This window comes from Oreochromis aureus, linkage group 14 (genome assembly GCF_013358895.1).
Source record: "Oreochromis aureus strain Israel breed Guangdong linkage group 14, ZZ_aureus, whole genome shotgun sequence".
NCBI lineage: Eukaryota > Metazoa > Chordata > Actinopteri > Cichliformes > Cichlidae > Oreochromis > Oreochromis aureus.
In genome coordinates, this window is record NC_052955.1 from 34725946 (window position 1) to 34753917 (window position 27972).

At 40.3% G+C, this 27972-nt stretch overlaps 1 protein-coding gene across 2 annotated transcripts in view; it reads right to left on the minus strand.

Moving 5' to 3' along the window:
* clcn2b (chloride channel, voltage-sensitive 2b) overlaps nt 1–27972 on the minus strand; it is a 176357-nt gene that overhangs the window by 11790 nt on the left and 136595 nt on the right. Inside the window, exons 16-23 of one of the 2 annotated variants that reach the window (XM_039597945.1) lie at nt 24330–24463; nt 21029–21222; nt 16044–16155; nt 14968–15038; nt 14424–14498; nt 12740–12772; nt 3060–3098; nt 1117–1221 (exon numbers count right to left, since the gene is read on the minus strand). In XM_039597945.1, coding sequence (XP_039453879.1) covers nt 1117–1221; nt 3060–3098; nt 12740–12772; nt 14424–14498; nt 14968–15038; nt 16044–16155; nt 21029–21222; nt 24330–24463 — 763 coding nt within the window. The remainder of the gene's footprint in view (nt 1–1116; nt 1222–3059; nt 3099–12739; nt 12773–14423; nt 14499–14967; nt 15039–16043; nt 16156–21028; nt 21223–24329; nt 24464–27972) is intronic. The other variant, XM_031735480.2, reaches the window with a different exon arrangement.

The following is a 27972-nucleotide window of genomic DNA, read 5'->3' on the forward strand; positions in this document are numbered from 1 at the left end:
ACTGAAATGTGGGTTTGCTGGGTGTGCTGATGCTAGAGTAGGTTTGTGTGTGTGTGTGTGTGTGTGTGTGTGTGTGTGTGTGTGTGTGTGTGTGTGTGTGTGTGTGTGTGTGTGTGTGTGTTGCAGTATGTAAACGAAATCAATTCAAGTTCCGAAGCGTTTTCTCTACGCTGAGTCACTTGGTGGGGAAGAACTTTGGCTTAAGTTTGTGTGAGGTAGCAGAACCAAAAGTGTAATAAAGTGCTTTTGTGTGTATCAGTAGAATAAAACTGGCCTCACATTGACTCCATATTTCATGAATCGGTACATAACAGACATCAGGTCAGATTTTATGGTTTTCTGACGTTATGGTCATTTTGAAAAATGTTTTGTAAATTGTCTATATTACATTTACTTTTAGAAAAGTCTGTATTTCAGAAAAATATTATGACGATAATGTGTCAGGTGTGAAAATGTTGTTTTTTTAATCGATTGTTTTAAATTTGATGCAACTTTTCACATTTTATATATTATGACCATGAAACTTCCTCAGCTGAAAATTATTTTTGCATTACAGATTCTGATTTTTTTTAATATGAAATAGAGGCATTATCTATATGTGATATGTGACAACTTGTGTAGCTAATATTCCAGATCATAACTGAACACTGGATTGTATAAAGGCAGCTTGTTTGAGTTTGTTCAGTCAAAAATGGACTGTCCTGCGGTCTGACCAACAAAAATGTGGGTTGTAATTTAATTCAATGTTTCATATGCAAGACACAAACACAATACAACATACAGGCAAAGCTACTTTCTTAATTTCTTTTGGGAACTATGGATGCACCAGGGACAGGAGTTTCCTGTTAGCACACAGTTAAAAAGAAGCATCCATTTCTTTGTCTGAGGGTCAAGTTATATAAAGAAGGCTGCATTAATGCTAGACAAAAGATCCACCTGTGAAGTTTGACCTTTCTCGTCTTATGTTAATCAGTCTTGAATGCTTTATTTTTGGAAGGCTTAAATGCAAACTAACTGCCATTTACACACAACTTTAAAAAAATTGGAAAAACAGTTTCCTAGTAGCAGGGATATTAGTTCCACACAGAGGCTGAACACAGTATCTACAAATCAGACCTTATGCAGTGATGTGCGCTCCACCAGCTGGAACGGGGCGGGGTCGATCTTGCAGTTGTTGAAGTTGACCTGCTCATCAAGCTGCCTCTCTTCCCACTCTGCAATCTGCAAGTCACATAGATTTTGAGGATCAGTGAAAGTTTGCCAACAGAGAAACGCCTTTGCAGCAATATATGATTTTCACCGGCCTGTACACTACTGATCAGTTAATGAACTGTAGTGAACTTTATTATATTAAGTTCAGATGACACAGGCTTGTTTGTAATTAACAATTAACTTACAGTGCAACACTTTTCTTTTGACTATCTATATGTGAGTGACAGGCTAAAGTGTACAGTGTAATGTCTTTATATGCAGTGTCAGTCACTAATCAGAAGGCAAAGTGTAAAATAATCCTTCCTGACAAATCACATCCCTCTAACAGACAATCAATGGACCGCACCGCACTGAATGACTCTATAAATCATAACGAGACCTACAACACCAGATGAAGGGAAAGGTGAGTGGCGAAAAAGGAAGGGAGACGTACAGAAGAAGCAGTGACATGGCAGATGTAGGAGAGGTGAACGATAAGTTGGGGAGGGGCAGGAGAGGCAAAGTGTGAGGAATGTGTGGCTGACAGAGAGGAAATGAGAGGTGCTGTTGATGGATGAATTATGAATGATGTCATATCCAAAAATATAAGACTCCAGGGTAATCGGCCCATCTGGGGATATTGAGAAAAGCTAGAAAGCCAAGACTGTCAGGCTGTGATGTCACCAAAGTGGAGGCTGAAGTTACAGTTAGAAAAACAGATTTCTAAGACCAACAAAACCAAATGCACTTGACAGCTCAACAGATTCAGTGTTGTCTGTGTAGTCAAAGCCAAAGTTATACCACAGCATCTTCATCAAAAACATACTGTAGTTTACTGAGTCTAAAATCTCACGTGCTCTCACGTCACTAAAGAACAGAAGAGGTTATTCCTCCCCTGAAAATAGTTTTAAAAAACCCCAAAAAGATTATGTTAAACAGTACAATGTCCAACTGTTGCAGAAAACTGAACTGCTTTCGAACTGAAAACAACAGGCCATGGCTGCCTGCCTGAACTAGCTGATCTCAAGGCGGGGTGAAATTGGCTGATGGCTTACGTTACATCCTTCAACTTGTCTGATTGGCTAGCTTGTAAGAGGCACACTCCTAAAAGTTAACCTGCCCATAGTTGTTGTGCAAGTGCAAGCTGCTTTGAAACCCACCTTTAGCCCAGCTTCTCCTTTTCAAGTCATTTCTGAATTGATAAATGTTAAATCTGTTCATTTATGCTTGCTCTGGTATCTTATTGGTCTTGCTGCTCTTCAGCTTTTTATGTATCCACATGGAAGGGTGGTGAGGTCACAGAACATAGGCAGGCCTCCAAATATAACTTACTGCAAATAGAAGTAACAGAGACTACACTAGTTCTGACTTTGATACATTTTGGTGAGTCATTCGACATGCATCTAAGAATATATATGAGGAGATAATAGGAATAGCCCCTCTCAATGACATCATAAAGACCCAAGAGTTTGAAACAGCATTTAGAGCAGTATGAAGGCTGAGCTTTGGGCCCACAGGGACTACTTGTACATATACTGGCCTCTTTTATTAAAACTTTGGCCATGGTAAATGTGAATACCCATTATTAGAATGGTATATATCGGGCAGGAAATGAGGAAAAGAATAACAGGCTACCTTTAAAATTCAGCGAGCCTATGCAGGCAAGATGAGATAACCTGATGATATCACTATGACATAATCAGGGACTATTTTCCCATTTCGACAAACCTCCTCCTGTGTTTTCACTGGCTGTGTAGTACCCCTAATGAAGTGAAAAATTTTCTAGTGCCTCAATTTTTTAATGCGCCAAAACAATTAACACGCTGATCTCTTACACTCTCGTTGCATGGACTGGTTGTGCATCTTACCTCTCTAATGGTCATGTCATCTTCCACATCTCCATCATCCTGTAGATGAGAAGCAACAGAACAACAGTCAGTACAGAAAATAAAGCTAATCAGCGTACTTTGTACAGTCTGTATGCCACAAATACACAGGCAAACAAAAGTAAACGAATGGGAGACAAACAATGGACCTCGGTGGGTTATTACCTCCATAAACATTCACTTGTACTTTTCAAGTGCGCCCCCTTCGCTACATCTGTGCGCAGAAGGCTAAATGACACATAATCGCCCATGCATCACATCATAAGTGTTGTACCGCGCCGCTGTCTCGAGACAGATGGACAGAAATGGGATGAATGACTAAAGGAGCGACTACAGTATATTTAATGAGTGCGGGGGATGTGATGTATGAGATGTCAGAGCAGATGATCATTATAATGATGGATTGGCGGCATGCTCAGAACTCACAGCTCTTAACTGACAGGCGGACGCTGCAGACACGGTTTGACGAGCAGAAGTCAAACTAGCAACCCTGTGCTTTGCAGAGATAAACCACAAACACTACAGAGGTCTGGCTGAGAGGAAACTTACAGCCGAGTGGAAGGGTGCACTACCATGGAGTGTGTAAGCATGTGTGTGTTTAGTTGTGTGCTTGAGTACAGGCATTTACATTCGCAGGACTGGACGCAGCGCAACATGTGTGTGTGAGAGAGAAAAAGAGAGATAAAGAAAGGCAGGGGCAATGTGACCCGGGGGCTGATGGAGGCCCTGAGCTCATTTATCCTCATCACCATAGTGGCCGACCTGTCGGTAACCCTAGCAACTGTTGCCGTGGGGTAGAAAGAGGTGCCCTACTGTAGCATTATGCAAGCAGAGGCCAGACGTGCCTGGAGTTTATGAGACAAAACAAACACGCAGACGCAACTACAGCACTTCAGCTCCTCTGTCTCACCGATCATTCTGCTTGTCACACAACACAAGGGCGCTCTGAATGTCACCAAGACACATCGTTGTTCCAGGGGTGAAATGTAAAACACAGGAAGTTGGGGGGGTTTCTGTATTTGCAGAGGGGGTGGGTCTCTGCATAAAAAATAGAAGCTTTTAGATAGATTAGCTGCTCTATTAAGACCAAATCTCTGCAATTTTGCAGAAGTGTGTGTGTGTGTGTGTGTGTGTGTGTGAATGAAGTGGGAGGGTAAAGTTTTTGAGTCTCTGTGACACTGACAGTAAATTCAGAGAAACTGCGTGGGCATATTCAAATGAGATTTGAATGAACATGTGAGTGCACAGAGACATATTGAGAGGCACTGAGCTCCAGAGTGCTGACAATGAGCTGATGAAACCATTATCGCCTGCTGTGCTGCAGGTTTGATCAAACAAAAAGTCAAAGGGTCTGTTGCCCTTTCACTTGCTCCTCCTACAGCAGCCATCTTTACTTTGAGTCAGTGGAACCATCCACAGGACAGTGAAGAAATTTAAGTACATTTACTAAATTATTATCCAAAAAGTTACAAAACAATACTTTGCCCCCAATGTCACAAATATTTATGAGTCATAACATAGCAATAACATGCTCTGAGCATTTAACCTTAAAGAATTGATTCACTCTCTGTGTGTCTGGAACACCACGAACATGTGGTGCTTGGCTGTTGAGTTTTTTTGGACTCAACCACCCGCTCATCAGAGCAGAATCATGCAGAACGCAAACGACCAAATAAATAACTACACTTAACAAATATTGGGGACATCTATATTTTGTATGTCTGAAAGGAAAAATATCAACCGATAATGACAGAAATATCGGTTTTGTTCATAAAAATCCTGTATCAGTTGGATTCCATTTAACAATATATCAGAAAATCTGTAACCAAGCAGAAGCTTTGTACAGGTGATGTCGACTCACCTATTTAAAATTTCATATTGAGGCTCAGGCAGTGCTGGTGCGTTGCTTGTACTTTTTGTAAGTTTTCACTGCATAAGGTTTGATATTAAAGTAAATTACAGCCCTTGTTATCAAAAACAATCATCCAGTGCTCGCATTAGCAATGCCGATCTATTCCCCAGCTTTATCTAGATATTTTATTGTTTGACTTCAAGAAAAACAAAATGGCCAAAAATACCAAACTCGAGGTGCTAAAAATGGTGACTAAGGCCATCTTTTTTATAGAGTCTAAGACTCAGATCTCATGAGATATGGTCAAGTCATTGGAATGCTCATTTTTGTTGTGTATACTTTTGCGGGGCCCAAATCAAATCTCAGCTTGTTGCTTTCAGGTAAGATTAAAATGTTACCTGAAAGAACTGTAGTGAGTCTCTGGTCTTTGGACTGGGGTTTTCATTAGGGCTCTGAATGGCTGTTACAATTGGTGCAGTGATTATAAAAGGTGCCATAAAGTTTTATGGGCTGTGTTTATACTCAGTATAGTGTTGTATGCTCTTTCTCCAACTACACAGCACTGAACGGCACGATAGGGAAACATTGCAAATATAATTGCTTATCACTCATGTCCACACTGTTGATTTCCTTGCTGCCGATGCCCACTTAGTTTATTACTTTCAAATTCCATTACTGGCTTATCCATGTATTCAATTAGATTTGAAAGACTTTAACATAGTTTCAAAGTAACATCATTGATGGTTTCATTCAAACTACAGTGGAACAATAACGAAACTGTGGAGTGACACATTGTTACGACCGCTGGTTAAAGTTGTGAAAAAGGGGACGAGCAAATCTTTTTAATATTGTGACTAAAATCGGCACAAAGTTCTCCACACTGAACCTCCGATATCAAACATCAAATCAGTTCACCCTCAAAACAAATTACAGCCAGCATGTCACACTCATTTTCTCTAGATAAGTTCACCCTCTCTGCAGTGTTGTCTGAAATTATTCAGGAAATGAAAACTTCATCCTGTCCCCGGAATATTCTTCCTATCAGATACCTGAAGGACAATTTTAATGGAGTCAGTGTCTTTGTAATACAAAGAACTTGCTGCCATTGAACCCATTCTGAAAGGACTAACACTTGACCCTGATGACTTTAATAATTTCTGCCCCGTTTCAAATTTTTACAAAAGAATGTGTCCCGTACTGTAATCTGTGTCTGTTTAAGACAGACGACCATTTCAAGCAGACAGAGATCATTACAAAAGTGAGAATGTTCATTCCACCCAGAACAAAAATTTCAAGACAGATTTGTTCAGCATTATCAGCCAAACTCATCGCTGGTCTTAGTCCTTTAGACTTAACCTTGTGTTTAATGAAGTTAATTATTCTGTCTTCTTGGACTCTCTTTGGGACCGGGCCCGAGTTCAGTTACTAATACAAGGTTTTCTCTGATGTCCGTATACATATAATTCCTGTTACACACTGGTTGCCACTCTTTTAGTAGCCAATAGTCCTCTTCTTTCATGTCATTTCAGTCAGATCAGATTGGATCAGCGATTCATAAATCAAAAGACTTGTTTTAAAGTCCTTACTAGCTAGTTTGAAACTAGCGTCTTATCAGAATGACTTGTTTATGTGTACTAAATCTACATTACTTTTACATTAAAAAAAATTGTTTTATATATTATATTAGTATAGTTGTTTGTGTTTTTTTTATGTGTAGGCACGCAAATCACATCACACATTTGGAGCTGCCTGCTGTGAATAAAAGAGTAGGTGAAAGTAGCTTTTATTTGAGCAACTGCTAATTTTTGTATGCTTTTGTATAGTTACTGTTACAGACTAGCTTTCAACCTCTCTGCTCTTGTATTTACTGTTTAACTAATATTCTATTTCAGTCCAGTTCATTTTTCTTTTGAAAGTTATTGTTTTATATAAATCAAATGCAAAGATAGGACTACTGTACTACTGTAAAAACTATTAACAAATTACACAGGCTTTACAAGCTAAAATATATTTTATAAAACTGGGCTGACTTTCACTTGTTTAGAAATGCATATATAGGGAGATATATTGCAAGGAGTAGCTTTTATACATTATAAAATACATGAGAACTATTCAAGAAAGAAGTACCGGTGTTACTGGTATTTCTGTAAGGTGTGTGTAATTCAAGACCTGCCTTATCTACAAAAACTGTAAAATCAAGTGTCATTTCAGACAATCCCCTTCAATTTTGTTCTGTGTAAATATCAATCTGGTAGGAAGTACTAAATGGGAAGCATCATTTTAGCTAAGCTATATTTCAATTTAGAGTTCTGAACAATAAGGAGAAAATAACTGCATAATCTTTTATAATGAAATGTCCCCAAGTTTTGTGCAGCTGGATGCCAGTAACACTATGATGCATGTAATTGGTCTGGGCACTTGGAGGCTCCAGATGTCACAGCATCTTAGATCATTATCTCCCAGCATCACTGATAATTGTGAAATTTTTGAGTTATTTGTCATAATAATGTTGGATAAACATGTCAAACAACTAGTGAAATCCTGATTTTTTCTCTCCCGCCCGCGAGCTTGATAAAACTGCTGATATCAAACGATTCCTCCAATCAGTCACAGGTTTCTTTGCATCCATTTATATATTGCAAGTGCAGACAGTTTGCTGTTTGGTTTTATCTTCTGTCACCATCATCATTTTCTCTAATTGTTTTCGAAGGTAGCAGCTGGCATTATGTGCACGTATTAGAACAGAAAAGTAGGGTCTGACCAGTTTCCTCATTTCTGGCTGTCCCCGGCTGCCTCGTTTCCACTCATTCTCCCAGACTGAAGCAGTGGAGTGTGAACAGTCAAATAGCTAGTCAGAATTCAGTTTAGGATAGAGGACTCATTACACGCATGCACACACAGAACAGTGTTAGGGCAACAGGGAGTGAAGACAAGCATTTTGAAACGACTTGTCTTTCCTGTCCTGATTGATGTACATTTATGCGCATTGCCATGTAGGTAAATGTCAAGAAAGAAAGCAGCACACATGTTGGTTGAGAAGCTTGGGTAAGAAAGCACAAAGAAATAAAGACAGAAAAGTGACGTGTCAAAAAACTATCCCACTGCCATCATAAATAAAGAATGGTAGCATTACGAAGGCACAAGAGTTGGGGTGGGAATGATGAGAAAAACAGCGAGAGGAGACAGAGAGACTAGGCGGCATCATTTCTCTGAAACAGACTACTGATGTCATTTACCCTGCATCAATATTTCACCGCCTAGATAGAAGGAGGGAGGCGAGCAGGCGGTGAGGGGAGGGGAGGTGCAGACAGATAACAGAGATACGACAATGGAAGGAGGGTTTTTGGAGAAGTCACAGAGCTGGACAAAGAGTGTGAAATGGAGGTGCGAAGATAAAACTGTAGCCAGAAACGACGAGTGGAAGAAGTGTGAGAGAGGGGAGCTGTTGCAAGGGGAGAAGTAATAAGCTGATCTCTCTTCTGCCGTGGGGGTGTAACTCAGAAGTAATAGGAGAGGGAACAAAAATTGGATAAATTTGTTTGTCCACATTCCTGCTCGGGCCCCGCAGAGCCTCGGCAGACTGAGAGCAGCGCTGCGATCAGCAAAGCCCTCTGCCATATGCATGTATACACTGTTGAATGCTAATAACTCCTGATGACAGGGAAAACAAGCCTGCGGGCCTAGTTAAATGCTCACACTTGTTTGTGTGCAACAGGGATTCATAACTAATTGGTTCACTGCAAGACAATAATGACCAACATGCTTCTAGGCTCACTTAACACATCCAAAACTTCACTGCACTAATAATGCACCATCTGTCTCTCCACTGACCATGCAGTATTCTCCTCATGGGTGCACTCAACAAATCATTGGACGTTATTAAGTTACACCAGGCAGTGGCAGATGAGGACCATTGGAAGCTTGACTGGTCTTCACGAGAACTGAAATTAAACACTTAAAAGTATAGGCAGGACATAAATTTTTTACATAATATGGGACCACTAAAACATTCCTGCACTAATTCGTCCCCTGAGGGTATAATAATACCCAACTTGGTTTTATATATTGTGCAATAGATCTGGCTTGCCAGATGGCCAAACAGTTTCACATAAGCCACAGATTTTTATGTATTTTCAGAAACTGAAGTGTTATTGCTGAAACCAAGGGGCCTTGTGTGGCTTCAGATGTGGGTCTGGTTTTTTTTTTTTTTTTTACAAAGACCACAAATGATATGTTGCGTGTGCTTCACTACAAAACCAATAAATGACCACTGAATAACAGAGGTGGGCAGATTCATCCAAATATCGCTACTATCAAAACCAACGCTGGTATTGGTATTGGATTGACACTGACACGATAAGATCGATACTTTATTTCCATCCTCTAAATTCAGTATGCAGCCTACTGAACTGTGTTAAATTTATTTATTTTTGGGGGGAATGAAAAACATACCTCAAACATAGAGTATGAAAAACTTCTGAACCTTTTTGTGTCGACTGTCACGTCTATTTGATTTTATAGCCTATAAAACGTTTTAATAGCTGAAGTTGACCCATAGTGCTTTAGAGACTGGCACATTTACATTCCATTTCTCCAAAAAACCCAGTTCCAAAATACATGAACTGCTGAAAGGTGTGTTTTATTGTATTAACTTATTATTGTGGCAAGTAAACATCTGTGATTTGTGTTCACAATCTGCAAATTGATGAACATCGATCTCATAAATTATGAAACGCCCTTCAACCATGTTATGAATGTTAGTGCTGCATAGTTTGTCCACCAGGTGGCACTCTGTGACGTCCATGTTGGCAAACAACCACCAGATGAATTGAGCAAACTCGTACAGACTCATGCACAGCATAAACAAGTAAATAACTATGTTAGGGAGTGTTAGGGAAATCTGTTTATGTTTCTTGTGTCAAACAATGTGACAAATATGGCTAGCGGTTTTGGTTTGCCACAGTATTTTTTAGCATATTCTCGCATTAATTGGATTATATTTTCACACAAATGAATCAGTGTCTGTTTCTATGGAATGTAACTGTTAAGTTACTTGCCACTTGACTAGATATCAAAGAAATTACAATCTAACTATCACTATTTAAGTACATTCTGCTGTCGTATGTCCTTGGTGTTTGTTGAAAGATGCCTGAAATTTTTTGGTAAAAAAAAAAAAAAAAAAAAAAAAAAAAAAAAATCGTGCTGTGACGAATCAATAACGAGATTTAGATTTCCTTAAAATTAGAATAAGTGTGTAGCAGCGATGACTATTGGAAGTGTTTCCTGTTTTGTGGTCCCTAATGCAGCATCCCATTGGGTCGATTGATAGGATTTTTTAAACAGTCAGAGAGCAGGCATGCTGTGCTGCTGCGTAACTGTTGCCTCAAAGTCAAACCGAGCATACAATGAGCAACACTTCTTCTGTAAATGTGCGAAACAGGCCACATTTCACTTTGACTAATCTGTTTCATTACTACACTTGAAGAATTATTTTGGTAATTCACCTCAAACTAAAGCTCCTCCTGTGCATTACAGTCTCTGTGGTCTTTTGCCACCATGCAGCTCCACACAGATATTGCCATGGTGTCATGGTGAGAAATACACGCCTTGGGGTTCAAATTTTTCGCCATCAAATGAAAAAAAAAGAAAGAAAATAAAACACTCCCAGCATGCCTCCTCTGTTACTAATTTCACACTTTTTGTTAAGTTCCTCAAGGCAAGTCTGACTTCTGCTGTGTTACTGCACAGCACGGATGTGTTAAGGAACCAAAATGTTGCATTTCGGGACAGCATTTGTGGTACTTCATAGCCAAGAGAAATCATTTCATAACAGAGCTGTATTTAAAAAAAAGTTTTTAAAAAAGTTAAAAACCAAAAATATTTAACACCGGATATGGTGCTGGGGTAAAAAGCTCTTCGAGAGCCAGTGGATGTACTTGATGGGGAAAGTGAATAATTTAAAAGCACAACGCTGCCAGTGGGTTTCCTTACTTATCAACAAAACTGTTCACAGTGTAATTCATCAGCTGTACACCACAGCTATGCACATGGCCCCTGAAGCGATAGATGAAAAATGATGTGACACTGTTCTGTGCTTTTCAATGATTGAAAATGTGTACACACTTCAATAATTGTCACTGACATGTGAAACTAATGTGGGCCTTTTAGTGCCTCAAGTCTAAATCATTAACAGTGCTAATAGAGTCACACGGACACAATAATAATGACTGAGAAACAGAAGCACAGGACCCTCTTACTCCTAAACCATCACATACGGATGTTTGGTCAGGACTTTTATTTTTGAGTGTCCTGGTAACCCTTTAGGGTCATTTGTCTACTGCACTTCAGTAGAACCCCCTTAATGTCTGAAGTGCCAAATACTCTCTGCTGACATGGTCTCGGTCTCATGATCAAACACCGCTGTAACCAAGCATGAAAGGACGTTTGCCTTATACATGTTCCCCTCTTTTCAACCCAAAACCAAAGCCTAACGCCCCCCCCCGCCAAAAAAACCACATTTTTTTTTGGCTTAATCCAGCTGACCAGTCTTTAAAGATCAGTCTTTGAAAATGTGCTTAAAAAGTTTTCATTTTGGTTCAAAAGTGAAAAGTAGCACTTCATTTTAATTTCACCTGTTTGGTTATCCACTGAACTCATTTCTGTTGAGTTCTAAAAGTCACTGAGGCCCGAGGAGTTAGATTTGCTTAAAAAGAGAAAAAAAGAACAAAAAACATTTTTGATCACATCCCTTTCACACATCATTTGGTCCACGAACACCAAATAATAGTGTCGGAAAGCTTTTTTTTCCCTAAAATCTGAAATATAGAAAATATGTTTCAAGGTAAGGGCAAATGGTTTTCTGTCTCTGTGTTAGCCACTGTGCTAGTGCAGCACAGTGTTGCAATAGTTAGCAATGGCGCCTCATTGAAAGAACGTTGTGGGTTTGAATCTGCTGACTGTCTGAGGAATCCATCCATTTTCTTCCACGTATCCAATTCAGGGTTGCAGGGGAGCTGGAGCGTATCACAGCTGCCATAGGATAAGAGGCAGAGTACACCCTGGAGGACAGGTTGCCAGCCTGTCACAGAACCAATCACACCCACTGACAGTTTAGAATCCCCTAACCCCACTAACTGCATGTGTGGGACTGTGGGAAGAAGGAGTACCTGGACAAAACCCACACAAACTCCACACAGGAAGGCCCCGACAGATGGTTGATTCGAACACAGGACGTTCTTGCTGTGAAGAAACTGTGCTAATGACCACACCATTGCCACCGTGCTGCCCACGCTCTTCAAGCAAATTTAGACAAAAAGAATCTTTCTTGAAGAAAATTTGTGATTTGACTGTTTGCTTGGCATACTGCAATGACCGTACTGTCAGCTCCTGTAAAATTCCACCTGTCACTTTACCGACCTCTTTGCTTTCTGCAGTGTGTGTCAAACAGATAAGGGGTTACAGGGGTTACGCACCAGAGCTACAGTAAATACTCAACCTAATGTTTTTTTATTGCTTATTCGGCTCAGCAGTTATTAATTAACAAACACACAAACATTTCCCTCCTCCACTCAAGTCTTATAATAGTACAGAAACCAGACAAACTAATATCTCCAGGACTCCAAATTTGCAAGCCAAGTATGAGTGAAAATAAATCTTTTTTCAGTGTGCTTGGTATGCTTGATTACGTTGTGATGATAACAAAAAGTTTCATATCAAAAGATTGAAAAATAATATCTACTGCTTTTGAATATTAGTCTGAACCAGATATTTAACCATATATGTTTCAAAGCAATGTGGACAACATGCTCACCGCAGAGAAACTCTTTAGGCCGGGTGGTGGCTCCTAGTGAATGAAGCGACATGTGATGAGTGAAAAACAATGTGACAGTTTGATGTGACAAAGGCTAGATTATGAATAAATCATTGATGCTAATTAATGAACAAATGTGAACTTATTCTGTCAGAATACATGATCAATTGACCTTAACAGTGTTTGATTTTCAGAAATTGGTGTCGTCTGCTGATGTCTGATCATTTGTCATGCAATGCTGACTGATCGTACGTTGGCAAATCATTTTTCTCTATTTATAATCAGACGCTCGCTCCATCGATTGACATGCTGTAGTAATTGGATGGCGGGATGAGCATTCCAGTTTACAGGGATATTCTCCGGTACTTCCCAATACTTCTCATGCATCATCATCATTTCACGTGAGCTTGTCTAGGAACGCTGCCATTCTAAAGCGTGCCTGATGCTAATGAAGAGATATGATGCTCCTGTTCTGATATTTAATGCTGCATGCACAGGTGAGTCTGCCACAACACGACTTTTCCCTCCCCCCACTGAACACTTAAGACGTGGTCTGCCAGAGCTTTTAAAGCCGGCTGCAAAAGATAACACCAGATTTTAGGTCACACCAGAAACAGGGCATGGCCCGCTCTGGGAGGCGATCACTGATTGGACGCCTCAGGTGACACGGCTGATGATGGACAGCACAGCATGCGTGATTGAACAGTATTGTCCTTGAAGAATACTTGACCACAGCTCCACTACATCTTAATAAAATAAGACTGTAGCTGGACCATGTCAAAGTGGAGAAGACTTTAGATCCACAATGACAAATAAATTTTGCAACATGAATAAGATTAAACAGGTTTTATTAAACTGGACCAAACATGCTCATTTCCAATTTCTGGACTCGGGTCAGAATAATCCTTTTGATCTCATACTGGGGCTTGGTGCAGCACCTCAGTTCAAGTAGAAAAGAAGAGGTGGCCAGGTTGGGGAAAGTCTAGACTTCCATCCAACCCAAACCCAGATAAGCAGCAGAAAATGAGGGGATGGATTTAAACTTTTAATATTTATTTCAAATTTTTATTTCAGGCAGAAATTATGGTGAAGGCTGTTCTTTTGCAATTGAATTTCCATTTTAATACAAGGCTTCATCTGATGCACAGGATCTGAGGATTTGCATTAGTTACTGATAAAAATCTAAATAAACTCAAATGAAATATTCGAGTAATTTACGAGTATTTTGGGGCACAGTTAAATTACCCTTAACTACTATTAACTAGTGCATGCTTGGTGGTGTCGTGCATACCACATCATGCTTTTTATCCAAAAACTAAAAAAGGCAATTTGGCTCACAATGGCACACAGGTCCCAATGATGCATCGCTGGCATTAGCACTCAGCAGTAGTGGATTTCAGTGGTCAAGTACTCTGCATAACCTTAACTGACCATCGGACCAGTGGAAACTGGTTAAGCTGAATGGATGGCAGCCTTTGCCAATAATATCATTGACTAGAGGCAATGAGAGGTCAGATGGAGTTACAGGCTGGACAAGAAGATGTTCTGCACTTTTTTAGCACGATGGCATCACATCCATCGGCATGTAGGATTAGCCCTGGGATGGAATGGTAGGGTGACAATCAGTTGATTGACTGATGAACCTGTTGACAGGCAGTTCCAGGCCCAGATCGGTGGCTCTTACCACGACGGATATCCGGACCCGTTTGGAAGACCTCCTGATGTCAGGAGACATTAGGCTCTCCATGTTGTTGTTTTTCTTCCGGGGCGACCAGAGACAAGCACACAATGTTAACAACAACCTCAATGTCAATCTGACTTGGCAAAAAGTGCCACTTAAGGCACGGCAAAACTCCCCTGCAATACTGAGAAAAATAAATAAATTGAAGGGTTATTTCTATGAAACAAGCCATTAATGGGGTGATGCGGGAGTGAAGAGTTTTTCCTTAAAGTTCTGCAGGATGCAAGGCTGAGACAAACTGAAAGAGGTTTTATATTGAAGCTGTCTGAGATACTGTGTGTGTGTGTGTGTGTGTGTGTGTGTGTGTGTGTGTGTGTGTGTGGGAGGTACTGTACTGTAGAGCGTGAAGGACTGTATGTGAGAGATAGCATAGGACTGTGGGGGTGTACAGAATGTGTGAACAACAGGATGTGAGCCACTGTGTGTGTGTGTGTGTGTGTGTTGGTGCCGTTGTTGTTGGGTGTATTCGAGGACATGACTCTCTCACCTCCAGGGCTTCTGCGTCTGGACTGGAGCAGAAAAGGTTCTTCAGTGCAATACCCGAATGATCATGTGGGCCTGAAACACAGACAGAGGAACCAGGGTTAGGTACCTTTTAGGTATGCAGCTCATTGCACCTCTCCCATCGAAATGGCATTCCAACATGTGAAAGAAAACAAGTGTTTTGTTCCAGATGTGTTTATTTTCACTTTGCTCCTACACCCTGTGTCCGGTTTGTAATCCTATATTTTAAGTGTTCAATGGACTGTGTGTGAGTATTGTAACCAAACTGCCTATGTAAACTGCTTTGCAACCCTTCTTCCTCTCATCTGAAACAGAATCAGGTTTTTTGCCAAGCTTGTACACGAACTAGGATTTTGTCTTGGTGGCATGGTGCATAAGGAAAGCGGTATAGAAATATAATACAGAATATATGGTATTTACAGCATATGTAATACACACATCTCCTTATAAATAATAATTCAAATACAACAGGAGTATGTACTAACTGCCTACGTGTATTGCTATAGGAATTAATCAATGTCAAGTTTTGTGCAGAAATGGGAACTAGCAGGTACATGCCATCCAGCTTTTAGCCTTAACAAAATCCAACATCTAAAATGAGATCACACCAGCACTGACACAGCACAAAAACAAAGAGTGGACAAAGAGGTACAAAAGCGCCTGCTGTGGCTACTGACTCTTGATATTCTAAGCCTGGTTCGGTTTGTTAAGACACTGTACAAAATCCTGCATTCTGTTTGTTAACTAACTGTTATTGGTTTTGTCATTTAACAGTGGCCACAAAGCAAAAACCGCCATTTAAAACTGAGATAGAAAAATGAGTACACTGTGTTGACACCTTGTGGCGAAGCAGACAAACAGTTAGAGATGAAGACAGCTGCAAGAGCCTATTAATCATGTGAGGACCAGCGACTGAGTGCTGTTATTAGCATTTTGTGAGTTTAGAGACAAAGAGGGCATCGCTCGCGTTTCTTCCAGAGATATAAAATTTTTCTATTCTTGCTTCTTTTGGATTTTCTGTTTTTTGCGTGTGTTTGTGTACGCAAATGCAGTTCTTACTGGTGGGAAGCTCAGTGGGTCGCTCCACCACAGAGGGTCTTTTCAGAGCAGGTTTGAGGGGCTTATGAGGTACTGGACGAGTAGGACTGAAGGACGACTCCTCAGTAGAGATCTGTGCATACACACACCACATACACACAAAGATAGGAAACTGCATTAAAAAGGTCCAATCCTGCTTAAGAGATCAGCATCTCTGTTCTTTTTCACACTCATTAGAGAAAGTGACGGACTTTTGCAGGTTTACATAATGGAAGCAAATCACATGGGGACAAAGAAAGAAAATAAACCAGCAGGAGCTGAGAACTAAAAGAATGCTTGTGATGGCCTTGTAAAATTTCATGACTTCAATGACTTGCCCTGTTGCTATTTCCATGACCTAAAAATATTTTTATTTGGTAAAAACAATATTGGTTAGTTTTATGAAAAAAGAAAAGGTAGGGTACTTGTATACCATACTGTAGATGGGAAACTATGTGAACTATGTGAAGAACCTGCCTATTTTTAAATACCGTGAATTACCCAGAATTTCTGGGCAGTAGCATGGCTGCATGCTTTCCTACACTGTATATATTATTTTCTTGAATATAAAGGGGACCCATTATGTAGATTTCCCGCTTCATATCTTTAGTCTTCCACAGCCATAGCTTTGCATGACTCATGTTATAGCCAATTTAAAATCATCAATGTAATTATTTGCCTTTACAACAAATACAGGCAGTAACAAAGAGTGGTAAGAAGGCACAAAGTCAAAGAAAAGAAGAGACTGAAATGAGCATTGTGCACAAAACACACTCCTTGCTCCTGTTTCCACATCCATGCCTGAGAGCGTTCTGCTCAGCCACTCAGTGCAAACTGATGAAAGATGGGGAAAAAGGAGATAAATCTCAAGTTTAAGCACTGCAGTGCGGTACCTGCAACCAATGTGGACATCTATCTTTTACCTGGCTGCCCATTTCTATTTCTTTCTTTAAAAAAATTAAAATGAAAACACAGATAGCCTCACACATTCATTCAATTCAAGACCTTGCAATACTGATAGAAACCCTTGGAATAAGCACTGGCAATGGAGAGGGGAGAGTAACTCCAGTCTAACAGGAAGAAACCTCCAGGCTCAGGGCATTCCATCGGTTGGGGTGAAGGGAGAGAAAAATAATGAGCAGTGAGAAAAATAAACAATAAGCAATAAAAAAAAAAAAGTGAACAATAAACATGGTCAGGTCAGATCAAAAGATCAAACATGCACAGTGAAGGGTCAGAGACACCTGACGGGGAGGAAGAGAGATGATACAAAGTTAGTCCTCCAAGTCTCTGTTAGTACATGACTTAATAATTGATCAACAAATCGATTTACTCTGCCTTACAGAAACCTGGTTGCAGCAGGATGAGTATGTTAGTTTAAATGAATCAACACCCCCGAGTCATTCTAACTACCAGAAACCTCGAAGCACAGGCCGAGGGGGCGGTGTGGCAGCAATTTTTCACACCAGCCTATTAATTAACGAAAGACCAAGACAGACTTTTAATTCATTTGAAAGCCTGATGCTTAGCCTCGTCCACCCCAGCTGTAAAACTCAGAAACCAGTCTTACTTGTTATCATCTATCGTCCACCTGGGCCTTACACAGAGTTTCTCTCTGATTTCTCAGACTTTTATCTGATTTAGTGCTCAGCTCAGATAAAATAATTATTGTGGGTGATTTTAACATCCATGTAGATGCTAAAAATGACAGCCTCAACATCGCATTTAATCTGTTATTAGACTCAATTGGCTTCTCTCAAAATGTAAAAGAACCCACCCACCACTTTAATCACACTCTAGATCTTGTTTTAACGTATGGCATAGAAACTGAACATTTAACAGTGTTTCCTGAAAACCCTCTGCTGTCTGATCATTTCCTGATAACATTTACATTTACAATAATTGATTACACAGCAGTGGAGAGTAGACTTTATCAAAGTAGATGTCTTTCTGAAAGTGCTGTAACTAAGTTTAAGAATATAATCCACCCACTGTTATCATCTTCAATGGCCTGTACCAACATAGAGCAGAGCAGCTATCTGAACGCTACTCCAACAGAGGTTGATTATCTTGTTAATAATTTTACCTTCTCACTACGTACGACTCTGGATACTGTAGCTCCTGTGAAAACTAAGGCCTCAAATCCAAAGTCCCTGACTCCGTGGTATAATTCTCAAACACGTAGCCTAAAGCAGATAACTCGTAAGCTGGAGAGGAAATGGCGTGTCACAAATTTAGAGGATCATCATTTAGCCTGGAGAAATAGTTTGCTGCTTTATAAGAAAGCCCTCCGCAAAGCCAGAACATCTTACTATTCGTCACTGATTGAAGAAAATAAGAACAACCCCAGGTTTCTCTTCAGCACTGTAGCCAGGCTGACAAAAAGTCAGAGCTCTACTGAGCCAACACTCCCTTTAACATTAACTAGTAATGACTTCATGAACTTCTTCACAAATAAAATTTTTATCATTAGAGAAAAAATTACCAATAATCATCCCACAGATGTAACATTATCTACAGCTACTTTTAGTACCATCGATGTTAAGTTAGACTCTTTTTCTCCAATTGATCTTTCTGAGTTAACTTCAATAATTAATTCCTCCAAACCATCAACGTGTCTTTTAGACCCCATTCCTACAAAACTGCTCAAAGAAGTCCTGCCATTAATTAATGCTTCAATCTTAAATATGATCAACCTATCTCTAATAATTGGCTATGTACCACAGGCCTTCAAGCTGGCTGTAGTTAAACCTTTACTCAAAAAGCCATCTCTAGACCCAGCTGTCTTAGCTAATTACAGGCCAATCTCCAACCTTCCTTTTATATCAAAAATCCTTGAAAGAGTAGTTGTCAAACAGCTAACAGATCATCTGCAGAGGAATGGCTTATTTGAAGAGTTTCAGTCAGGTTTCAGAGCTCATCACAGCACAGAAACAGCTTTAGTGAAGGTTACAAATGATCTTCTTATGGCCTCTGACAGTGGACTCATCTCTGTGCTTGTCCTGCTAGACCTTAGTGCTGCGTTTGATACTGTTGATCATAATATCCTATTAGAGCGATTAGAACATGCTGTAGGTATTACAGGTACTGCGCTGCAGTGGTTTGTATCATATCTATCTAATAGACTCCAATTTGTTCAAGTAAATGGAGAGTCCTCTTCACACACTAAGGTCAATTATGGAGTTCCACAGGGTTCAGTGCTAGGACCAATTCTGTTTACATTATACATGCTTCCCCTAGGCAGCATCATTAGAAGACATAGCATAAATTTTCACTGCTATGCAGATGACACGCAGCTCTATCTATCCATGAAGCCAGGTAACACACACCAATTAGTTAAACTGCAGGAATGTCTTAAAGACCTAAAGACCTGGATGGCCGCTAACTTTCTGCTTCTTAATTCAGATAAAACTGAGGTTGTTGTACTCGGCCCTGAAAATCTTAGAAATATGGTGTCTAAGCAGATTCTTACTCTGGATGGCATTACCTTGGCCTCCAGTAACACTGTGAGGAACCTTGAGTCATTTTGACCAGGACATGTCCTTTAACGCACATATTAAACAAATATGTAAGACTGCTTTCTTCCATTTGCACAACATCTCTAAAATTAGAAATATCCTGTCTCAGAGTGATGCTGAAAAACTAGTTCATGCATTTATTACTTCCAGGCTGGACTACTGTAATTCATTATTATCAGGATGTCCTAAAACTCCCTGAAAAGTCTTCAGCTAATCCAAAATGCTGCAGCAAGAGTACTGACAGGGACTAGAAAGAGAGAGCATATTTCTCCTGTTTTGGCTTCCTTCATTGGCTTCCTGTTAAATCCAGAATTGAATTCAAAATCCTGCTCCTCACATACAAGGTCTTAAATAATCAGGCCCCATCTTATCTTAATGACCTTGTGGTACCATATCACCCTATCAGAGCACTCCCCTCGCCTCACACTGCAGGCCTACTTGTTGTTCCTAGAGTATTTAAAAGTAGAATGGGAGGGAGAGCCTTCAGTTTTCAGGCCCCTCTTCTGTGGAACCAGCTTCCAGTTTGGATTCGGGAGACAGACACTATCTCTACTTTCAAGATTAGGCTTAAAACTTTCCTTTTGCTAAAGCATATAGTTAGGGCTGGACCAGGTGACCCTGAATCCTCCCTTAGTTATGCTGCAATAGACGTGAGGCTGCCGGGGATTCCCATGATGCATTGAGTTTTTCCTTTCCAGTCACCTTTCTCACTCACTATGTGCTAATAGACCTCTCTGCATCGAATCATATCTGTTATTAATCTCTGTCTCTCTTCCACAGCATGTCTTTCATCCTGTTTTCCTTCTTCACCCCAACCGGTCGCAGCAGATGGCCGCCTCCTGAGCCTGGTTCTGCCGGAGGTTTCTTCCTGTTAAAGGGAGTTTTCCTTCCCACTGTCGCCAAAGTGCTTGCTCATAGGGGGTCATATGATTGTTGGGTTTTTCTCTGTATTTATTATTGTGCGATCTATTGTACAATATAAAGCGCCTTGAGGCGACTTTTGTTGTGATTTGGCGCTATATAAATAAAATTGAATTGAATTGAATTGAATTGAAATGCAACCTAGTTGCACAGAGGAGACATGCTCAGTGCATCATGGGGAATCGCTCAGCAGCATAACTATGGGAGGGGTCAAAGCCACCTGATCTGACACCTGATATCAAAAAGGAACATTTTAATATTACAGATATAACAGGCATGGTCTCTGTCTCCTGAACCCAGCGTGTTATAGAGGCCTGATAGCGGGGGGCTCTGGCTCCCATTGCAAATGCAGATAATCTAGTAAACAGACACTGCAAGTTTGTCTTTTCTCAGACATCAATAACCTACAAGTTCAGATAGAAGAAAAAAAATGCTGAATTTGTTGCTTTGGTTTAAAAGTTGTGCTGAGATTCTTTCACCAATGCGTTGGTGAAAACACTAAACCTCTGTGATCTAGCAACCTCTCACCTGGAAGCGGACTTCCTGGCTGGTGCGCTGGCTGCCGTTGTCATCGCTGGCTGGGTTTGACACGATGGACAGGCGTTTCTTCTCCTCAACGGCTCGTTCCCTGATGTACTGCAGCCGCCTGGCACGGCCGAGCTGCTGTGAGAGCAGCGACTGGAGCTGGGCACGCTCGATGGAACCCAGCAGGATCATTGACTCTGGGAGAGGAGGCACAAGGGGAAGAGGGAGAGGTAAGAAGAAGACAAAAAAGAGTGGAGGAGCAAGTTTGCAGAGGCGTGAAAAATGAAGATAATGTAAACTTGTTTCAGGGACAAAGGGCGAGCTAACTGCAGGCGATTCCAAACACATGTCGCGGCACTGCAGAGAGCTCAGCTGAGTTACATAACAAAAGCAAAGAATGCAGTGGATGTGTATTAAGTAGTGTGTGTATGTGTGCAAGTGAGTGTGCGTGTGGGTGGCCGCTTACTTGCTTTAAGTAATTGCCTTTGTGACAGTACGTGCTGATTATGTATTTGCTTAAATGCCGAAGCTAATTGTTCCTGCACGACTGCATAATTGAAACAGCGCTCGGAATACCAAATCTGCACTTCAGCGAGGCGGCCGGCGCGATCAGCAGCCTGCACCCAGGCAGGTTTGTCAATCAATCAATTAAACTAATGAGCACATCACCAAGGGCGCTGGAATTTGTTTTTAGGGCGCTTACAGCAACATCATCAGCAGCATGGAACAATGACATGAATAGCACATCAGACGGGGTGATTAGCACACTGTTCTCACACAGAATTTACTACTGTAATAACTGTTGTGTTTTTTATATCACTTTCACACTGGTGGGTGCTTGGAAGTTTACACTTTTTTTCTCTCTCTCTCCTTGTTGTAACACATTAAAAGGGACAGTTTTGGGCAAACAGAAGCTGGCAGTCAACAATCAACTGTTGTTATGCACTTTAAATATCTGCTGGAAACATCACTGGAAATTTAGGTTATATAAAGGACCCAGAATGGGTCATTCTGCATGGGAACTGTAAGGATTGCACCCTTAAAATCTGAAAATCTTTGAGCAAAACAAACAGCCTTTCACAAATGTACATTGTTTAGTTTTTTTTAAGCTATTGAGGTATTTTCTCTGTTTACGTTGGGTTTTAGACACCTTCTGTTGCATTTTGTGCACTTTTGCAGTGCCTTTCTATTTACTGGCATTTTTTTAAGTTGCAGTGCATTTGCCCTCTCAGTGCCACTGTAGATGTCACTTAAGAGGACAGTAAAGCATTCTGGTACAGAAATGTTGTGTGATGTCTGGGCGAAAAGTGACAATTATGGATAGACATTAATCCAAAAATTGGTCTTTTTTAAAATCTTAACGTCCTTTCATGAAGACAGAGGCATACACAATGCATACTGACTGACACAAATGAATGTGAGAAATGGTCAGAGAAAATGACTACGCTAACAGCAAAAATATAGAAAAATGGAGAGATTATATCTCGCCTTGAACACCTCAGTGATCTAGAGGAGGTGGTCTGGGATAGAGGTGGGCTTTGCTCCTCTGCTTAGGCAGAAAATGGATGGATTGAAATTTTGTTATTTGTTTTCTTATTTGATTTAAATGAATGCTTAGTACTCTTAAAATAGGGTATTTAGTCATAACAACAACAAATCTTTATATATTTTTTTTAAATATCCGGGGACCCGTATATGGCACTTCTCACTGAATGACTGAGACCCTGTTTGCTTTGATGTTAGTCCTGATCACTGACAACAATGTAGGTGAAAAGAACCTTTTCAGAGCCAGAACATTCATCTTTTATATACAATGTGTCAAACAGAGAATTATGCAGCTTTGTGCTATGCAGTGGGTATGTCAGAGCTATTTTGCTGACAGCAGCAACCTGCTGCAGCTGGAAACAAGGACGAGAATGGAGTTATGTACAAGACGACAAGTATAATGAGCTAAAGATAATTGAGATTAATACAACCAATCAAAACAGAGTGTTGGGTTATACAACATTTCTCTGTGGGTTTGTAGTCACTCATACTACAGTATAACTGACAACATTTCAATTATACACAGTAATCTGGGCCACTGGGAAATATTAGTGCAGTTTTAATGCCCATTTAAGGCCAGTGATTTGCCCAATTTGACCATCTTTTGGAAGACTAATTTGATTTGCCAAATGAAACCAATTTACAGACTGTGCACACTGTATGCTAACAAGCACAGATGTCAGTGGGAGTGGGAGCTGTGTGTTCAGTTTGTGTTCAGCTCAGCCTTCGATTTCACTCGAAATTGAGCAGAAACTCAGAAGAGACAAATAAAGTTTATTCTGTTTTGTTATAACAAAGACTACAGCACAGAGCTGTGTCATAAATATATGAACCAGTGCATTCTGACACATTAAGTTACGCGTTTCAAACTCGATTTTGGCCCATCAGAAATTTGAATCCAGGCCACCTACTAATTTGTGTGCAAAGTGCACACACTTAAAATAAAATAGCCAGACACACATCGAATGAACCCGCAAGCTAACATACTCACAAGAAAGAAAAGTGGAGTGTGGAAGGCAAACAATCTCAAGAGGTTTTTACTGACTACTGGTTACTGACTTCAGTTTGCTTTGTTATTTTTGAACCACACATCAGCAGAGCTATGCAGCCATGCAGTAGCTCTGAAGTCAAAAGAGGGATGCAGTTATGCCAAAAGTGTTCTCAGAAATCTCAAAGTGCTGGAGCTCTGACTTTCTGCATAACAGAAGAAGTGGTTAAGGACATCTAGGCGGTAACTTTGCAATCAATCAACAATTATTTAATTAAAAGTTGTGTTCAGCAGTGGTAGACGCGGGCAGATTTCATCATAAAATGCAATGCAATAACAAGTTTTTACTGATTTAAAGCATTAATGATGCCGACTTTGTAGAAAATGTATGAAATAACATTCAAATGGCACAACGGGGCTAATAGTAACCAATTTTACACATTGGTGATTTTCAATAGGCTCCATATTGATCCCTGGTGTTTCTAAATTTCAGTTTTTAGACACTTGACAAACCTTTGAAGTTAATTATTAGACATGCACACATTTTTTAAATTTGTCTCTATTTGTGCTGTAGACACACATAAACACAGTCATGTGGTTTCTTATAGAAAAAATATAATCTGGACATGTGTGCCATTGGCAATAAGTGTATGTATTGCAATGAAACCTGTTTGTCTATCAACACGTGGAATAACGTGAAACTAAACTTCTAAATGTGTTACTCAGACTTTATACTCATCTCTACAATGGTGCATGTGTGTTTGTGTGTACCAGCTGATTCCACCAGTGCAAGGGTTTTGAGCTGGCCCGTCAGCAGCACGTTATGCAGGTCTCTGTAGCAGCAGTTGAGTGTGATGTACCGCACGTCGCGTACCATAATGTCCTCTACACGAATATTGTACTTCCTGAAATGAGAAAAGAGGAGAGACATTTATCAAGTGGTCATAAAGATGAGAAAAAAAGTGAGAATAAGAAAGATGGATGTGAGAATTTTTTTTTTTTTTTTTTTTTTTTTAAACATTCCTCTGAATAGCCTTTCATCGCTGACTTGTAAAAATTTTGTGTGACTGTCATGCATTTTTTCCTCTGATGAACTGTCAACTGAAGCTTGATTAGTGCATGGATCTATAAACACTTCCCCCCACATACTGTACGGCTTTGACAGCACATCCTTCTTTCAGCTGACCGGTCAATCCAATAACACCGTACTCTGTCGACACGTCATCCGGATGCTGGTGCTCTGCGTACAGTAGCGGAAAGTGGGTGACATTTCGCGAGCAGCTCTTGCCTCAGCATAATCGTACGCCCCAGTACACCAGTCAGAAACACTCGCATTTCTCTCCCTGAGAAAGCCTGAGCCTGCCAAAACCTGCAAACATGACCGCAGTCACTCAGTGGTTTTCGCTGCCAAGCCTCCGCAGCCATGCCAGGACGCAGGCTCCTTCTGTGGTGACAAGTCAATACACTGACCTCGCTTTAAATACAAAAGTAAATTGATGACCATTGTCTGCCAGCTCCTCTTTAATACACAAAATGCATAAAGTTAGTCCCAACATCCCTCTTAGGGAAATGAATGGCAACAACACAGTTCTGCAGAAAGATTTTCTATTGACTCTCTTGAGGTGTTGTAACAAACCCTAAATCCACTTTACAAACAGTATTCAAGGGTCATTTAACCTACACTGTAAAGAGTGGTATCATACTAGACAAGAACATGAATACAGGAAGGGAGTTCTTCTAGAACCAGGCTCAGGGAGCTGTAGCCATCAGCTTGGATTGGATACATATTTTCACCTTCACTTGCCTTTGTAACTACAGGCGATCAGTATTTTTTTCATGCCACTGGACATAAATCTCGAGGCTGAAAAACTGTCCAATATTACCGTAATTCCAGGAGATGATTGACTCAGTATCTAAATTCAGACAGTGTTGGATTTATTTGTCTAGGTTTTGAGATATTTACTTCCACTGTACACAACGGAGGTGAACTAAATCTTGTTTGTGTGGCTCACAGCACTGAAAAATGACATTAGTGGCACCAGCTTTCATTTTTCATTGGAAGCACTTTGGAATTTACTTTCAGAAAAAAATGGTCCAAAGAAAAATCCTTATAGTGAGGAAAGTAGACTTCCAGAAAGAAATTAATAATTGAAATATAACTTTTCAATTTTATGTACCCTCAGCAGGCATGTGCCTGTTAGATTTATTCCCACCCTTTTACAAAGCTTGGCACATAAAACCATAACCCTATGGCTATATAACAAGAGGACAATGAGAAAAAAAAACATGCAGTTTTGTAATCTAAATGAAAGTAATAGAAGGTCTTTATCTTTGTTATCAATAACTCACCACTTATAGACATCTTGTAAATCAAACCACGATCAGAGACCATGAAATGTTAATGAAATTCAGCACATTTTGGGCACCACTAAAGATTTTCCTGCTTCTCTACATACCTAATGTTATCATTAAGAGAAAAAAAACATTGGAAGGAGACTGAATTGTTACAGTGCTCTATTAGTCTGCAATGGAAAGCAGAAAAAAAAAAGAAAAAAAAAGGTGAGCAAAAAGATCCTTTCTGGTGCAATAGCAGCCTCTTAATTTGATAGTGGATCTGAGGGAATAATGTAATGCATGCCTCTGAACTGGCCACAACCACTGCCAAGACTAATTTCCCTCGAGATATCAAAGGCAGTTGATGAAATGTGATTGGTTTCTTCTTAATTGGACCTTCCTCCCCTGCAAAGCCTGGGCAGGAAGATACTGATCAGTCTGACTTATATCGAAGTGAGCCTCAACCTATATGTTTGAGCCAAGAGAAACAAGCTTATAGGGTTATAAACCCAGGCTTCATATATCATCCACATTACTCAGGGCAGAATGGAGGGGAGGGTTTGGCTGTTAGGTTTCTACATGCTTGAGTGAAGAGGGTGCAGAGATTCAGGAGAAAGGGTGAAAGCTAATAGCTAAAGGGCTGTAATGATCATCTGCTGGAGCTCCAATTATTGTCAGACAAACAGAGACAACAGCGGACTATAGACCATTCAATAAATCAGAACTGGCCCTTATGAAATGACTAAGAAAAGCAAAGTGACAGAATAAACAAAAGACAAACACATGGAAAGTGATGTTATGCAACAGTCGCCACACTTTCTTTCAAATGCCACTCCAGTGTTGAAGAACTGAAGGCACAGGAAAAGGTTTCATATGTGCAAGGAGCATGTCTGCAGTGGATCACATATCTAATCTTTGTATTTGTGCCCATCTCAACATGTCTGCTTGTATCTGCACTCATATCTGTAAGAGTTGTGCAGGAGCAAAGGATTGAGAAAAAAAAAAACTAATTCTGTCCATGCCTGTGTGGGAGTATGAGCAAATGTACATGCTACCATACGCGTGCACTGCACGGCAGGCATTACACAAGTGTTCCTGGATTTGTGAGTGTATGTGTGTGGGTGGATGGTTGCGTGGGTGTGAGATGGATAATTTCCAGTTAGAGTGAAAAACACGTTCTGCTTGGAGCGGACCACACTACCTACCTACAGTGTCTCACCTACAGGTCCGCCTCCACCTCCACTTGCGTATGCTGCAGACAGACACACATACACACACGCGCACACACACAGGCCTGCTGATGGAAAGTGGTGTGTGAGAGAGAGTTAGGAAAGAGGCACCAAAGAAAATAGAGTAAATGAAGGAGGAGGTAGGTAAGAGCTTTCTGCATAACGAGTCAAGTTCATGGAGGCCTATGTGTTATTGAAGATAGATGATTCCAAGAGTTTGCGTACGTGCTCAGTGTTTACACACAAACATACACATTATACATATCATATGGATTCACAATACTGGCAACGTGTTGTTATATACAGAAAATGACAGATGGTTGTGTCATGACTTATTTTCAATATGTCCATGCTCATATCCATACACACACACACACACACACACACCCGTTCAGCTATCTTAGTGAGGACCCTCATTGACATAATGGTTTCCCTAGCCCCTTACCCTAAACCTAACCATAACCTAATTGTAACCCTGACACTAAAACCACGTTTTGAGCCTCAAAAATGGCTTTAAATGCCTTCAAAAATGTGAGGACCAGGTTGTGTGTCCTCACAAGTGACTGCTGGTTCTCACAAGTATAGTAGAATGCAGATTTTGGTCCTCACAAAGATAGCTAGTGTTAGGGTTCAATGTTGAGAGAAGAATCCATAAAAACCACAGATCCAGGCGTGTGCAATTTAGACGGCATTTTAATGAACACATGTGTGAGTTCAACAACCCAATCAGTGTTGAACTGAACTTACAATCATGAGACAAGGTTCTATATGGGTACAATAACAAAGCCCCCCTCTTTTACAAAAATAGACAATAGTACAGCTTACGTCAATCCAAACCACAAAATGTTCCC